This window comes from Sus scrofa, chromosome 17, assembly GCF_054392235.1.
Source record: "Sus scrofa isolate SSC_HxYL_T2T_F1_AM1 chromosome 17, Sscrofa_HxYL_maternal_Yorkshire_Landrace_v2.0, whole genome shotgun sequence".
Classification (NCBI taxonomy): domain Eukaryota; kingdom Metazoa; phylum Chordata; class Mammalia; order Artiodactyla; family Suidae; genus Sus; species Sus scrofa.
This window is the reverse complement of record NC_139399.1, coordinates 15859684-15873858: the sequence shown is the minus strand read 5'-3', so window position 1 is coordinate 15873858 and position 14175 is coordinate 15859684. Positions and strand designations below refer to the sequence as shown.

The window sequence follows — 14175 nt, the reverse complement described above, 5'->3', positions numbered from 1 at the left end:
GTGTGTATATATATGTTCATGAGTATATATATATTTACATATTCCTATATGTGTGCACACGTGTGTTGTCTCCGTACATATGTCTGCACATGTACATGTGTGTGCACATGTATGTGTGTACCCATGTGTGTATGTGTACACGTGTGTATTTATGTGTCTGTGTGTGTGTGTGGGTGGGTGTGTGCTTACACATGAATGTTTCCTGTAAGGAAATTCTCTCTTTCCCCCATCTGCCAACGTATAAATGTGTATATTTATTTGATGAAATGGAATTTAATGCATTAATAATATTACGTTTAATGCGAGAGGAGAGGTTGATAACTTGCAAAGGACCAGATAGGAAATATTTCAAGTTTGTGGGCTCTAAGGTCTCCGTTATAACATCTCCTGTCTATGCTAGTGGCACGAAAACTAGCCATAAACAATATGCAGATGAGCACGACAAGAGAGCAGGTATATCTGTACTAGATTATCAGTAGGTAACAACCGTGGTTTCCTTTATTTTAGTTGCAAGAAGCACAAGATCGATATATGGAGGCCGCGAAATGTATTGAGAAGATGCAGCATCAAGTGCAAAAGTAAGATTTAAAGCAGCACAGAGAATAAGTAGGGATTAAGTACGAAGCACCTAGGCAGTACAGTGTAAGAATTATACCAGGAAAGATGACAAATAAGACATCATTGGGGAGCCGGGTAAAAATTTCAGTTTTGGGGTGTTGTGAAATGGCTTTTCCCCATTATTTCTAAATTTCTCTCATTATCCGCAAAACCCTGCTAGAAAAACAACAAAATGGCCAAAACATCTACCTTTCAAAAATTTCAGAATTTCTGTAATGGAACCTGTGGATGTTTGTGTGCAATTGGTGTGGTGGTCTTAACAATCTATGTGTGAGGATAATTATTTTGAAATACACATTCTAGGCTTGAAAAGGAAAATGCCGAGTTAAAGGATACAAACAAAATGCAAGCGGGCACAATTGAAGAGCTTCAGAGAAACCCGCCGGGTCCAAGTTCGGTAAGTCGGGTTTGTTCTGTCATAACCGAAAAGGAATTTTAATTGTGTTACCAATATTATATGAGACTATTTTAGAAAATAGGAAGAGTCTCACTGATGAAAAGCAGTTACGGCATCGATAGTGGCACTCTTTGCTACGAATAGCAGAATTCCTCTTTATAGAAGACATTAACTGAATTCATAAAATGAATGATTGTCGTAGGAAGATTTTAAGTAGAAAGATTGTGGAAGCGCTCCCATTGTGGCTCAGCGGCTTATGAACCCTACCAGTATCCATGAGGATGGGGCCTCGCTCAGTGGGTTAAGGGTCCAGTGTTGCCAAGGCTCTGGTATAGGTCTCAGCAGCAGCTCTGATTCAACCCCTAGCCTGGGAACTTCCGTATGCCACAGGAGTGGCTTTAAAAAAAATAAATAAATAAAGAGAGAGACAAGAAGGAAAGAAAGAAAGCGAGGAATAGAAAAGTTGGGGACTGAACATCCAGGGTTAGTGTCATTTAGAAACGAAGTAGGCTTAGAGGAGGGCCTCTTCGGGTCACATTGTGTAAGTTCAGTTGAGTTCTCTGGAGGAAGAGTGTCATAAATACCAAGGGAATAGATCAGCACTATGTGATAAATAAGGCTAAGGCTACAGTATATTTCTCAGTACCCACCAATTGGGAGCTTAGAATTTGAGATGAAAACTCTTAATCTTCTTTTTAGCGCCATCTCATGTTCCATTAAGTATATCTTTGAAGCCTTACACTCTCCTTAGACTTCTGGTTACCAGTTCTTTCTCCAGGTGGAAAGCAGCTGTGTTAAGAACACTTCTCTCTCGATCTCTCTCGCGCTCTAGTAATAATTTGCGGCATTCAGGGAGTGGTAGATGATCATGTTTGAATACCTGAGTGAATTCTTTTATAAGGTCAAAGTCCGTACCACAGTAGGACTTAAAAAAACAACAAAACAGAAACCCCCCCAATCTTTTATTATTATTTTTTTCCTTTTAGGGCCGTGCCTCCAGCATAGGGACATTACCAGGCTAGGGGTCGAATCGGAGCTGCATCTGCAGGCTTACGCCAGAGCCACCGCAATGCCAGATCTGACCTGCATCTGTGATCTAGAGCACGGCTTGTGGTCACGTGGGCTCCTTAACCCACCGAGCAGGGCCAGGGGTAGAACAACCCGCATCCGCATGGATACCATGCCCGGTTCTGAACCCACTGAGCCACAAGAGGCATTCGCACAGGAGTATTTGTAAGCACATAGTTGTAGAGAAATACAACTCAGCATTATTAGGAACATACTATGAACACCAACCTTTGTCTTGTATGTAATATATTTTGATTTTTTTACAAAGTTTGCTCGTCCATAATACATTTTCACATATCATATATATTGACATATATATATAATCTTTGAATATATAAAGAAAACCTATAAAGCAGAGGCTTTTGATTCTATCCCTAGTAGTATCCTAGTAGTATCGATACATTACTGATCTAGTGTATCTAAATGCTGAAATATATTGTATAGATTGAGAGAGAGTCTGGACGGACGAGAGAGGTAACAGAGAGAGTGGAGTTAAGTGAGAACAGGGAACTTCCTGTTTGAAAATATGGAAGTTATTTCAAATTCACCTTAGGAAAAGTGTTAGCTGTCATCATCACTAGAAGTGCCACAGTGACTCGCCGGTGTGGATATTTAATGTTGTAGTTGAGTGTCGCTTAGAAGACAATAATGTACATGCGGAGTTCCCATTGTGGCACATTGGAAGCGAACCCAACCAGGAACCATGAGGTTGCAGATTCAATCCCTGGCCTCACTCGGTGGGTTAAGGATGCGGCGTTGTTGCCGTGAGCTGCGGTATCGGTCGCAGACCTGGCTTGGATCCTGCACTGCTGTGGCTGTGGCATAGGCAGCAGCTATAGCTCTAATGAGACCCCTAGGCTGGGAACCACCACATGCCACAAGTGTGGCCCTAAACAACAAAAAAATACACACACACACACAGACGTATGTGTGTGTATGTGTACACGTATATGTGCGTGTGTGTGTGTGTATATATATGTTCATGGGTATATATATATTTACATATTCCTATATGTGTGCACACGTGTGTTGTCTCCGTACATATGTCTGCACATGTACATGTGTGTGCACATGTATGTGTGTACCCATGTGTGTATGTGTACACGTGTGTATTTATGTGTGTGTGCGCGTGTGTTTGTGTGTGTGTGTGTTCGTGTGTTTACACATGAATGTTTCCTGTAAGGAAATTCTCTCTTTCCCCCATCTGCCAACGTATAAATGTGTATATTTATTTGATGAAATGGAATTTAATGCATTAATAATATTACGTTTAATGCGAGAGGAGAGGTTGATAACTTGCAAAGGACCAGACAGGAAATATTTCAAGTTTGTGGGCTCTAAGGTCTCCGTTATAACATCTCCTGTCTATGCTAGTGGCACGAAAACTAGCCATAAACAATATGCAGATGAGCACGACAAGAGAGCAGGTATATCTGTACTAGATTATCAGTAGGTAACAACCGTGGTTTCCTTTATTTTAGTTGCAAGAAGCACAAGATCGATATATGGAGGCCGCGAAATGTATTGAGAAGATGCAGCATCAAGTGCAAAAGTAAGATTTAAAGCAGCACAGAGAATAAGTAGGGATTAAGTACGAAGCACCTAGGCAGTACAGTGTAAGAATTATACCAGGAAAGATGACAAATAAGACATCATTGGGGAGCCGGGTAAAAATTTCAGTTTTGGGGTGTTGTGAAATGGCTTTTCCCCATTATTTCTAAATTTCTCTCATTATCCGCAAAACCCTGCTAGAAAAACAACAAAATGGCCAAAACATCTACCTTTCAAAAATTTCAGAATTTCTGTAATGGAACCTGTGGATGTTTGTGTGCAATTGGTGTGGTGGTCTTAACAATCTATGTGTGAGGATAATTATTTTGAAATACACATTCTAGGCTTGAAAAGGAAAATGCCGAGTTAAAGGATACAAACAAAATGCAAGCGGGCACAATTGAAGAGCTTCAGAGAAACCCGCCGGGTCCAAGTTCGGTAAGTCGGGTTTTTTCTGTCATAACCGAAAAGGAATTTTAATTGTGTTACCAATATTATATGAGACTATTTTAGAAAATAGGAAGAGTCTCACTGATGAAAAGCAGTTACGGCATCGATAGTGGCACTCTTTGCTACGAATAGCAGAATTCCTCTTTATAGAAGACATTAACTGAATTCATAAAATGAATGATTGTCGTAGGAAGATTTTAAGTAGAAAGATTGTGGAAGCGCTCCCATTGTGGCTCAGCGGCTTATGAACCCTACCAGTATCCATGAGGATGGGGCCTCGCTCAGTGGGTTAAGGGTCCAGTGTTGCCAAGGCTCTGGTATAGGTCTCAGCAGCAGCTCTGATTCAACCCCTAGCCTGGGAACTTCCGTATGCCACAGGAGTGGCTTTAAAAAAAAATAATAATAAAGAGAGAGACAAGAAGGAAAGAAAGAAAGCGAGGAATAGAAAAGTTGGGGACTGAACATCCAGGGTTAGTGTCATTTAGAAACGAAGTAGGCGTAGAGGAGGGCCTCTTCGGGTCACATTGTGTAAGTTCAGTTGAGTTCTCTGGAGGAAGAGTGTCATAAATACCAAGGGAATAGATCAGCACTATGTGATAAATAAGGCTAAGGCTACAGTATATTTCTCAGTACCCACCAATTGGGAGCTTAGAATTTGAGATGAAAACTCTTAATCTTCTTTTTAGCGCCATCTCATGTTCCATTAAGTATATCTTTGAAGCCTTACACTCTCCTTAGACTTCTGGTTACCAGTTCTTTCTCCAGGTGGAAAGCAGCTGTGTTAAGAACACTTCTCTCTCGATCTCTCTCGCGCTCTAGTAATAATTTGCGGCATTCAGGGAGTGGTAGATGATCATGTTTGAATACCTGAGTGAATTCTTTTATAAGGTCAAAGTCCGTACCACAGTAGGACTTAAAAAAACAACAAAACAGAAACCCCCCCAATCTTTTATTATTATTTTTTTCCTTTTAGGGCCGTGCCTCCAGCATAGGGACATTACCAGGCTAGGGGTCGAATCGGAGCTGCATCTGCAGGCTTACGCCAGAGCCACCGCAATGCCAGATCTGACCTGCATCTGTGATCTAGAGCACGGCTTGTGGTCACGTGGGCTCCTTAACCCACCGAGCAGGGCCAGGGGTAGAACAACCCGCATCCGCATGGATACCATGCCCGGTTCTGAACCCACTGAGCCACAAGAGGCATTCGCACAGGAGTATTTGTAAGCACATAGTTGTAGAGAAATACAACTCAGCATTATTAGGAACATACTATGAACACCAACCTTTGTCTTGTATGTAATATATTTTGATTTTTTTACAAAGTTTGCTCGTCCATAATACATTTTCACATATCTCATATATATATATATATATATATATATATATATATATATATATATATAATCTTTGAATATATAAAGAAAACCTATAAAGCAGAGGCTTTTGATTCTATCCCTAGTAGTATCCTAGTAGTATCGATACATTACTGATCTAGTGTATCTAAATGCTGAAATATATTGTATAGATTGAGAGAGAGTCCGGACGGACGAGAGACGTAACAGAGAGAGTGGAGTTAAGTGAGAACAGGGAACTTCCTGTTTGAAAATATGGAAGTTATTTCAAATTCACCTTAGGAAAAGTGTTAGCTGTCATCATCACTAGAAGTGCCACAGTGACTCGCCGGTGTGGATATTTAATGTTGTAGTTGAGTGTCGCTTAGAAGACAATAATGTACATGCGGAGTTCCCATTGTGGCACATTGGAAGCGAACCCAACCAGGAACCATGAGGTTGCAGATTCAATCCCTGGCCTCACTCGGTGGGTTAAGGATGCGGCGTTGTTGCCGTGAGCTGCGGTATCGGTCGCAGACCTGGCTTGGATCCTGCACTGCTGTGGCTGTGGCATAGGCAGCAGCTATAGCTCTAATGAGACCCCTAGGCTGGGAACCACCACATGCCACAAGTGTGGCCCTAAACAACAAAAAAATACACACACACACACAGACGTATGTGTGTGTATGTGTACACGTATATGTGCGTGTGTGTGTGTGTATATATATGTTCATGAGTATATATATATTTACATATTCCTATATGTGTGCACACGTGTGTTGTCTCCGTACATATGTCTGCACATGTACATGTGTGTGCACATGTATGTGTGTACCCATGTGTGTATGTGTACACGTGTGTATTTATGTGTCTGTGTGTGTGTGTGGGTGGGTGTGTGCTTACACATGAATGTTTCCTGTAAGGAAATTCTCTCTTTCCCCCATCTGCCAACGTATAAATGTGTATATTTATTTGATGAAATGGAATTTAATGCATTAATAATATTACGTTTAATGCGAGAGGAGAGGTTGATAACTTGCAAAGGACCAGATAGGAAATATTTCAAGTTTGTGGGCTCTAAGGTCTCCGTTATAACATCTCCTGTCTATGCTAGTGGCACGAAAACTAGCCATAAACAATATGCAGATGAGCACGACAAGAGAGCAGGTATATCTGTACTAGATTATCAGTAGGTAACAACCGTGGTTTCCTTTATTTTAGTTGCAAGAAGCACAAGATCGATATATGGAGGCCGCGAAATGTATTGAGAAGATGCAGCATCAAGTGCAAAAGTAAGATTTAAAGCAGCACAGAGAATAAGTAGGGATTAAGTACGAAGCACCTAGGCAGTACAGTGTAAGAATTATACCAGGAAAGATGACAAATAAGACATCATTGGGGAGCCGGGTAAAAATTTCAGTTTTGGGGTGTTGTGAAATGGCTTTTCCCCATTATTTCTAAATTTCTCTCATTATCCGCAAAACCCTGCTAGAAAAACAACAAAATGGCCAAAACATCTACCTTTCAAAAATTTCAGAATTTCTGTAATGGAACCTGTGGATGTTTGTGTGCAATTGGTGTGGTGGTCTTAACAATCTATGTGTGAGGATAATTATTTTGAAATACACATTCTAGGCTTGAAAAGGAAAATGCCGAGTTAAAAGATACAAACAAAATGCAAGCGGGCACAATTGAAGAGCTTCAGAGAAACCCGCCGGGTCCAAGTTCGGTAAGTCGGGTTTTTTCTGTCATAACCGAAAAGGAATTTTAATTGTGTTACCAATATTATATGAGACTATTTTAGAAAATAGGAAGAGTCTCACTGATGAAAAGCAGTTACGGCATCGATAGTGGCACTCTTTGCTACGAATAGCAGAATTCCTCTTTATAGAAGACATTAACTGAATTCATAAAATGAATGATTGTCGTAGGAAGATTTTAAGTAGAAAGATTGTGGAAGCGCTCCCATTGTGGCTCAGCGGCTTATGAACCCTACCAGTATCCATGAGGATGGGGCCTCGCTCAGTGGGTTAAGGGTCCAGTGTTGCCAAGGCCCTGGTATAGGTCTCAGCAGCAGCTCTGATTCAACCCCTAGCCTGGGAACTTCCGTATGCCACAGGAGTGGCTTTAAAAAAAATAAATAAATAAAGAGAGAGACAAGAAGGAAAGAAAGAAAGCGAGGAATAGAAAAGTTGGGGACTGAACATCCAGGGTTAGTGTCATTTAGAAACGAAGTAGGCTTAGAGGAGGGCCTCTTCGGGTCACATTGTGTAAGTTCAGTTGAGTTCTCTGGAGGAAGAGTGTCATAAATACCAAGGGAATAGATCAGCACTATGTGATAAATAAGGCTAAGGCTACAGTATATTTCTCAGTACCCACCAATTGGGAGCTTAGAATTTGAGATGAAAACTCTTAATCTTCTTTTTAGCGCCATCTCATGTTCCATTAAGTATATCTTTGAAGCCTTACACTCTCCTTAGACTTCTGGTTACCAGTTCTTTCTCCAGGTGGAAAGCAGCTGTGTTAAGAACACTTCTCTCTCGATCTCTCTCGCGCTCTAGTAATAATTTGCGGCATTCAGGGAGTGGTAGATGATCATGTTTGAATACCTGAGTGAATTCTTTTATAAGGTCAAAGTCCGTACCACAGTAGGACTTAAAAAAACAACAAAACAGAAACCCCCCCAATCTTTTATTATTATTTTTTTCCTTTTAGGGCCGTGCCTCCAGCATAGGGACATTACCAGGCTAGGGGTCGAATCGGAGCTGCATCTGCAGGCTTACGCCAGAGCCACCGCAATGCCAGATCTGACCTGCATCTGTGATCTAGAGCACGGCTTGTGGTCACGTGGGCTCCTTAACCCACCGAGCAGGGCCAGGGGTAGAACAACCCGCATCCGCATGGATACCATGCCCGGTTCTGAACCCACTGAGCCACAAGAGGCATTCGCACAGGAGTATTTGTAAGCACATAGTTGTAGAGAAATACAACTCAGCATTATTAGGAACATACTATGAACACCAACCTTTGTCTTGTATGTAATATATTTTGATTTTTTTACAAAGTTTGCTCGTCCATAATACATTTTCACATATCATATATATTGACATATATATATAATCTTTGAATATATAAAGAAAACCTATAAAGCAGAGGCTTTTGATTCTATCCCTAGTAGTATCCTAGTAGTATCGATACATTACTGATCTAGTGTATCTAAATGCTGAAATATATTGTATAGATTGAGAGAGAGTCTGGACGGACGAGAGAGGTAACAGAGAGAGTGGAGTTAAGTGAGAACAGGGAACTTCCTGTTTGAAAATATGGAAGTTATTTCAAATTCACCTTAGGAAAAGTGTTAGCTGTCATCATCACTAGAAGTGCCACAGTGACTCGCCGGTGTGGATATTTAATGTTGTAGTTGAGTGTCGCTTAGAAGACAATAATGTACATGCGGAGTTCCCATTGTGGCACATTGGAAGCGAACCCAACCAGGAACCATGAGGTTGCAGATTCAATCCCTGGCCTCACTCGGTGGGTTAAGGATGCGGCGTTGTTGCCGTGAGCTGCGGTATCGGTCGCAGACCTGGCTTGGATCCTGCACTGCTGTGGCTGTGGCATAGGCAGCAGCTATAGCTCTAATGAGACCCCTAGGCTGGGAACCACCACATGCCACAAGTGTGGCCCTAAACAACAAAAAAATACACACACACACACAGACGTATGTGTGTGTATGTGTACACGTATATGTGCGTGTGTGTGTGTGTATATATATGTTCATGGGTATATATATATTTACATATTCCTATATGTGTGCACACGTGTGTTGTCTCCGTACATATGTCTGCACATGTACATGTGTGTGCACATGTGTGTACCCATGTGTGTATGTGTACACGTGTGTATTTGTGTGTGTGTGTGCGTGTGTTTGTGTGTGTGTGTGGGTGGGTGTGTGCTTACACATGAATGTTTCCTGTAAGGAAATTCTCTCTTTCCCCCATCTGCCAACGTATAAATGTGTATATTTATTTGATGAAATGGAATTTAATGCATTAATAATATTACGTTTAATGCGAGAGGAGAGGTTGATAACTTGCAAAGGACCAGATAGGAAATATTTCAAGTTTGTGGGCTCTAAGGTCTCCGTTATAACAACTCCTGTCTATGCTAGTGGCACGAAAACTAGCCATAAACAATATGCAGATGAGCACGACAAGAGAGCAGGTATATCTGTACTAGATTATCAGTAGGTAACAACCGTGGTTTCCTTTATTTTAGTTGCAAGAAGCACAAGATCGATATATGGAGGCCGCGAAATGTATTGAGAAGATGCAGCATCAAGTGCAAAAGTAAGATTTAAAGCAGCACAGAGAATAAGTAGGGATTAAGTACGAAGCACCTAGGCAGTACAGTGTAAGAATTATACCAGGAAAGATGACAAATAAGACATCATTGGGGAGCCGGGTAAAAATTTCAGTTTTGGGGTGTTGTGAAATGGCTTTTCCCCATTATTTCTAAATTTCTCTCATTATCCGCAAAACCCTGCTAGAAAAACAACAAAATGGCCAAAACATCTACCTTTCAAAAATTTCAGAATTTCTGTAATGGAACCTGTGGATGTTTGTGTGCAATTGGTGTGGTGGTCTTAACAATCTATGTGTGAGGATAATTATTTTGAAATACACATTCTAGGCTTGAAAAGGAAAATGCCGAGTTAAAGGATACAAACAAAATGCAAGCGGGCACAATTGAAGAGCTTCAGAGAAACCCGCCGGGTCCAAGTTCGGTAAGTCGGGTTTTTTCTGTCATAACCGAAAAGGAATTTTAATTGTGTTACCAATATTATATGAGACTATTTTAGAAAATAGGAAGAGTCTCACTGATGAAAAGCAGTTACGGCATCGATAGTGGCACTCTTTGCTACGAATAGCAGAATTCCTCTTTATAGAAGACATTAACTGAATTCATAAAATGAATGATTGTCGTAGGAAGATTTTAAGTAGAAAGATTGTGGAAGCGCTCCCATTGTGGCTCAGCGGCTTATGAACCCTACCAGTATCCATGAGGATGGGGCCTCGCTCAGTGGGTTAAGGGTCCAGTGTTGCCAAGGCTCTGGTATAGGTCTCAGCAGCAGCTCTGATTCAACCCCTAGCCTGGGAACTTCCGTATGCCACAGGAGTGGCTTTAAAAAAAAATAATAATAAAGAGAGAGACAAGAAGGAAAGAAAGAAAGCGAGGAATAGAAAAGTTGGGGACTGAACATCCAGGGTTAGTGTCATTTAGAAACGAAGTAGGCGTAGAGGAGGGCCTCTTCGGGTCACATTGTGTAAGTTCAGTTGAGTTCTCTGGAGGAAGAGTGTCATAAATACCAAGGGAATAGATCAGCACTATGTGATAAATAAGGCTAAGGCTACAGTATATTTCTCAGTACCCACCAATTGGGAGCTTAGAATTTGAGATGAAAACTCTTAATCTTCTTTTTAGCGCCATCTCATGTTCCATTAAGTATATCTTTGAAGCCTTACACTCTCCTTAGACTTCTGGTTACCAGTTCTTTCTCCAGGTGGAAAGCAGCTGTGTTAAGAACACTTCTCTCTCGATCTCTCTCGCGCTCTAGTAATAATTTGCGGCATTCAGGGAGTGGTAGATGATCATGTTTGAATACCTGAGTGAATTCTTTTATAAGGTCAAAGTCCGTACCACAGTAGGACTTAAAAAAACAACAAAACAGAAACCCCCCCAATCTTTTATTATTATTTTTTTCCTTTTAGGGCCGTGCCTCCAGCATAGGGACATTACCAGGCTAGGGGTCGAATCGGAGCTGCATCTGCAGGCTTACGCCAGAGCCACCGCAATGCCAGATCTGACCTGCATCTGTGATCTAGAGCACGGCTTGTGGTCACGTGGGCTCCTTAACCCACCGAGCAGGGCCAGGGGTAGAACAACCCGCATCCGCATGGATACCATGCCCGGTTCTGAACCCACTGAGCCACAAGAGGCATTCGCACAGGAGTATTTGTAAGCACATAGTTGTAGAGAAATACAACTCAGCATTATTAGGAACATACTATGAACACCAACCTTTGTCTTGTATGTAATATATTTTGATTTTTTTACAAAGTTTGCTCGTCCATAATACATTTTCACATATCTCATATATATATATATATATATATATATATATATATATATATATAATCTTTGAATATATAAAGAAAACCTATAAAGCAGAGGCTTTTGATTCTATCCCTAGTAGTATCCTAGTAGTATCGATACATTACTGATCTAGTGTATCTAAATGCTGAAATATATTGTATAGATTGAGAGAGAGTCCGGACGGACGAGAGACGTAACAGAGAGAGTGGAGTTAAGTGAGAACAGGGAACTTCCTGTTTGAAAATATGGAAGTTATTTCAAATTCACCTTAGGAAAAGTGTTAGCTGTCATCATCACTAGAAGTGCCACAGTGACTCGCCGGTGTGGATATTTAATGTTGTAGTTGAGTGTCGCTTAGAAGACAATAATGTACATGCGGAGTTCCCATTGTGGCACATTGGAAGCGAACCCAACCAGGAACCATGAGGTTGCAGATTCAATCCCTGGCCTCACTCGGTGGGTTAAGGATGCGGCGTTGTTGCCGTGAGCTGCGGTATCGGTCGCAGACCTGGCTTGGATCCTGCACTGCTGTGGCTGTGGCATAGGCAGCAGCTATAGCTCTAATGAGACCCCTAGGCTGGGAACCACCACATGCCACAAGTGTGGCCCTAAACAACAAAAAAATACACACACACACACAGACGTATGTGTGTGTATGTGTACACGTATATGTGCGTGTGTGTGTGTGTATATATATGTTCATGAGTATATATATATTTACATATTCCTATATGTGTGCACACGTGTGTTGTCTCCGTACATATGTCTGCACATGTACATGTGTGTGCACATGTATGTGTGTACCCATGTGTGTATGTGTACACGTGTGTATTTATGTGTCTGTGTGTGTGTGTGGGTGGGTGTGTGCTTACACATGAATGTTTCCTGTAAGGAAATTCTCTCTTTCCCCCATCTGCCAACGTATAAATGTGTATATTTATTTGATGAAATGGAATTTAATGCATTAATAATATTACGTTTAATGCGAGAGGAGAGGTTGATAACTTGCAAAGGACCAGATAGGAAATATTTCAAGTTTGTGGGCTCTAAGGTCTCCGTTATAACATCTCCTGTCTATGCTAGTGGCACGAAAACTAGCCATAAACAATATGCAGATGAGCACGACAAGAGAGCAGGTATATCTGTACTAGATTATCAGTAGGTAACAACCGTGGTTTCCTTTATTTTAGTTGCAAGAAGCACAAGATCGATATATGGAGGCCGCGAAATGTATTGAGAAGATGCAGCATCAAGTGCAAAAGTAAGATTTAAAGCAGCACAGAGAATAAGTAGGGATTAAGTACGAAGCACCTAGGCAGTACAGTGTAAGAATTATACCAGGAAAGATGACAAATAAGACATCATTGGGGAGCCGGGTAAAAATTTCAGTTTTGGGGTGTTGTGAAATGGCTTTTCCCCATTATTTCTAAATTTCTCTCATTATCCGCAAAACCCTGCTAGAAAAACAACAAAATGGCCAAAACATCTACCTTTCAAAAATTTCAGAATTTCTGTAATGGAACCTGTGGATGTTTGTGTGCAATTGGTGTGGTGGTCTTAACAATCTATGTGTGAGGATAATTATTTTGAAATACACATTCTAGGCTTGAAAAGGAAAATGCCGAGTTAAAAGATACAAACAAAATGCAAGCGGGCACAATTGAAGAGCTTCAGAGAAACCCGCCGGGTCCAAGTTCGGTAAGTCGGGTTTTTTCTGTCATAACCGAAAAGGAATTTTAATTGTGTTACCAATATTATATGAGACTATTTTAGAAAATAGGAAGAGTCTCACTGATGAAAAGCAGTTACGGCATCGATAGTGGCACTCTTTGCTACGAATAGCAGAATTCCTCTTTATAGAAGACATTAACTGAATTCATAAAATGAATGATTGTCGTAGGAAGATTTTAAGTAGAAAGATTGTGGAAGCGCTCCCATTGTGGCTCAGCGGCTTATGAACCCTACCAGTATCCATGAGGATGGGGCCTCGCTCAGTGGGTTAAGGGTCCAGTGTTGCCAAGGCCCTGGTATAGGTCTCAGCAGCAGCTCTGATTCAACCCCTAGCCTGGGAACTTCCGTATGCCACAGGAGTGGCTTTAAAAAAAATAAATAAATAAAGAGAGAGACAAGAAGGAAAGAAAGAAAGCGAGGAATAGAAAAGTTGGGGACTGAACATCCAGGGTTAGTGTCATTTAGAAACGAAGTAGGCTTAGAGGAGGGCCTCTTCGGGTCACATTGTGTAAGTTCAGTTGAGTTCTCTGGAGGAAGAGTGTCATAAATACCAAGGGAATAGATCAGCACTATGTGATAAATAAGGCTAAGGCTACAGTATATTTCTCAGTACCCACCAATTGGGAGCTTAGAATTTGAGATGAAAACTCTTAATCTTCTTTTTAGCGCCATCTCATGTTCCATTAAGTATATCTTTGAAGCCTTACACTCTCCTTAGACTTCTGGTTACCAGTTCTTTCTCCAGGTGGAAAGCAGCTGTGTTAAGAACACTTCTCTCTCGATCTCTCTCGCGCTCTAGTAATAATTTGCGGCATTCAGGGAGTGGTAGATGATCATGTTTGAATACCTGAGTGAATTCTTTTATAAGGTCAA

The 14175-nt window shown here is 41.1% G+C and overlaps 1 protein-coding gene across 1 annotated transcript in view; it reads left to right on the top strand.

The window, feature by feature from the left end:
- The window catches only part of LOC100628139 (uncharacterized), a 217790-nt gene that overhangs the window by 115746 nt on the left and 87869 nt on the right, over positions 1–14175 (top strand). The window contains exons 69-78 of the mRNA XM_085003024.1: positions 508–578; positions 922–1015; positions 3565–3635; positions 3979–4072; positions 6637–6707; positions 7051–7144; positions 9694–9764; positions 10108–10201; positions 12762–12832; positions 13176–13269. Of these exons, the coding sequence (XP_084859150.1) occupies positions 508–578; positions 922–1015; positions 3565–3635; positions 3979–4072; positions 6637–6707; positions 7051–7144; positions 9694–9764; positions 10108–10201; positions 12762–12832; positions 13176–13269 (825 nt within the window). The remainder of the gene's footprint in view (positions 1–507; positions 579–921; positions 1016–3564; positions 3636–3978; positions 4073–6636; positions 6708–7050; positions 7145–9693; positions 9765–10107; positions 10202–12761; positions 12833–13175; positions 13270–14175) is intronic.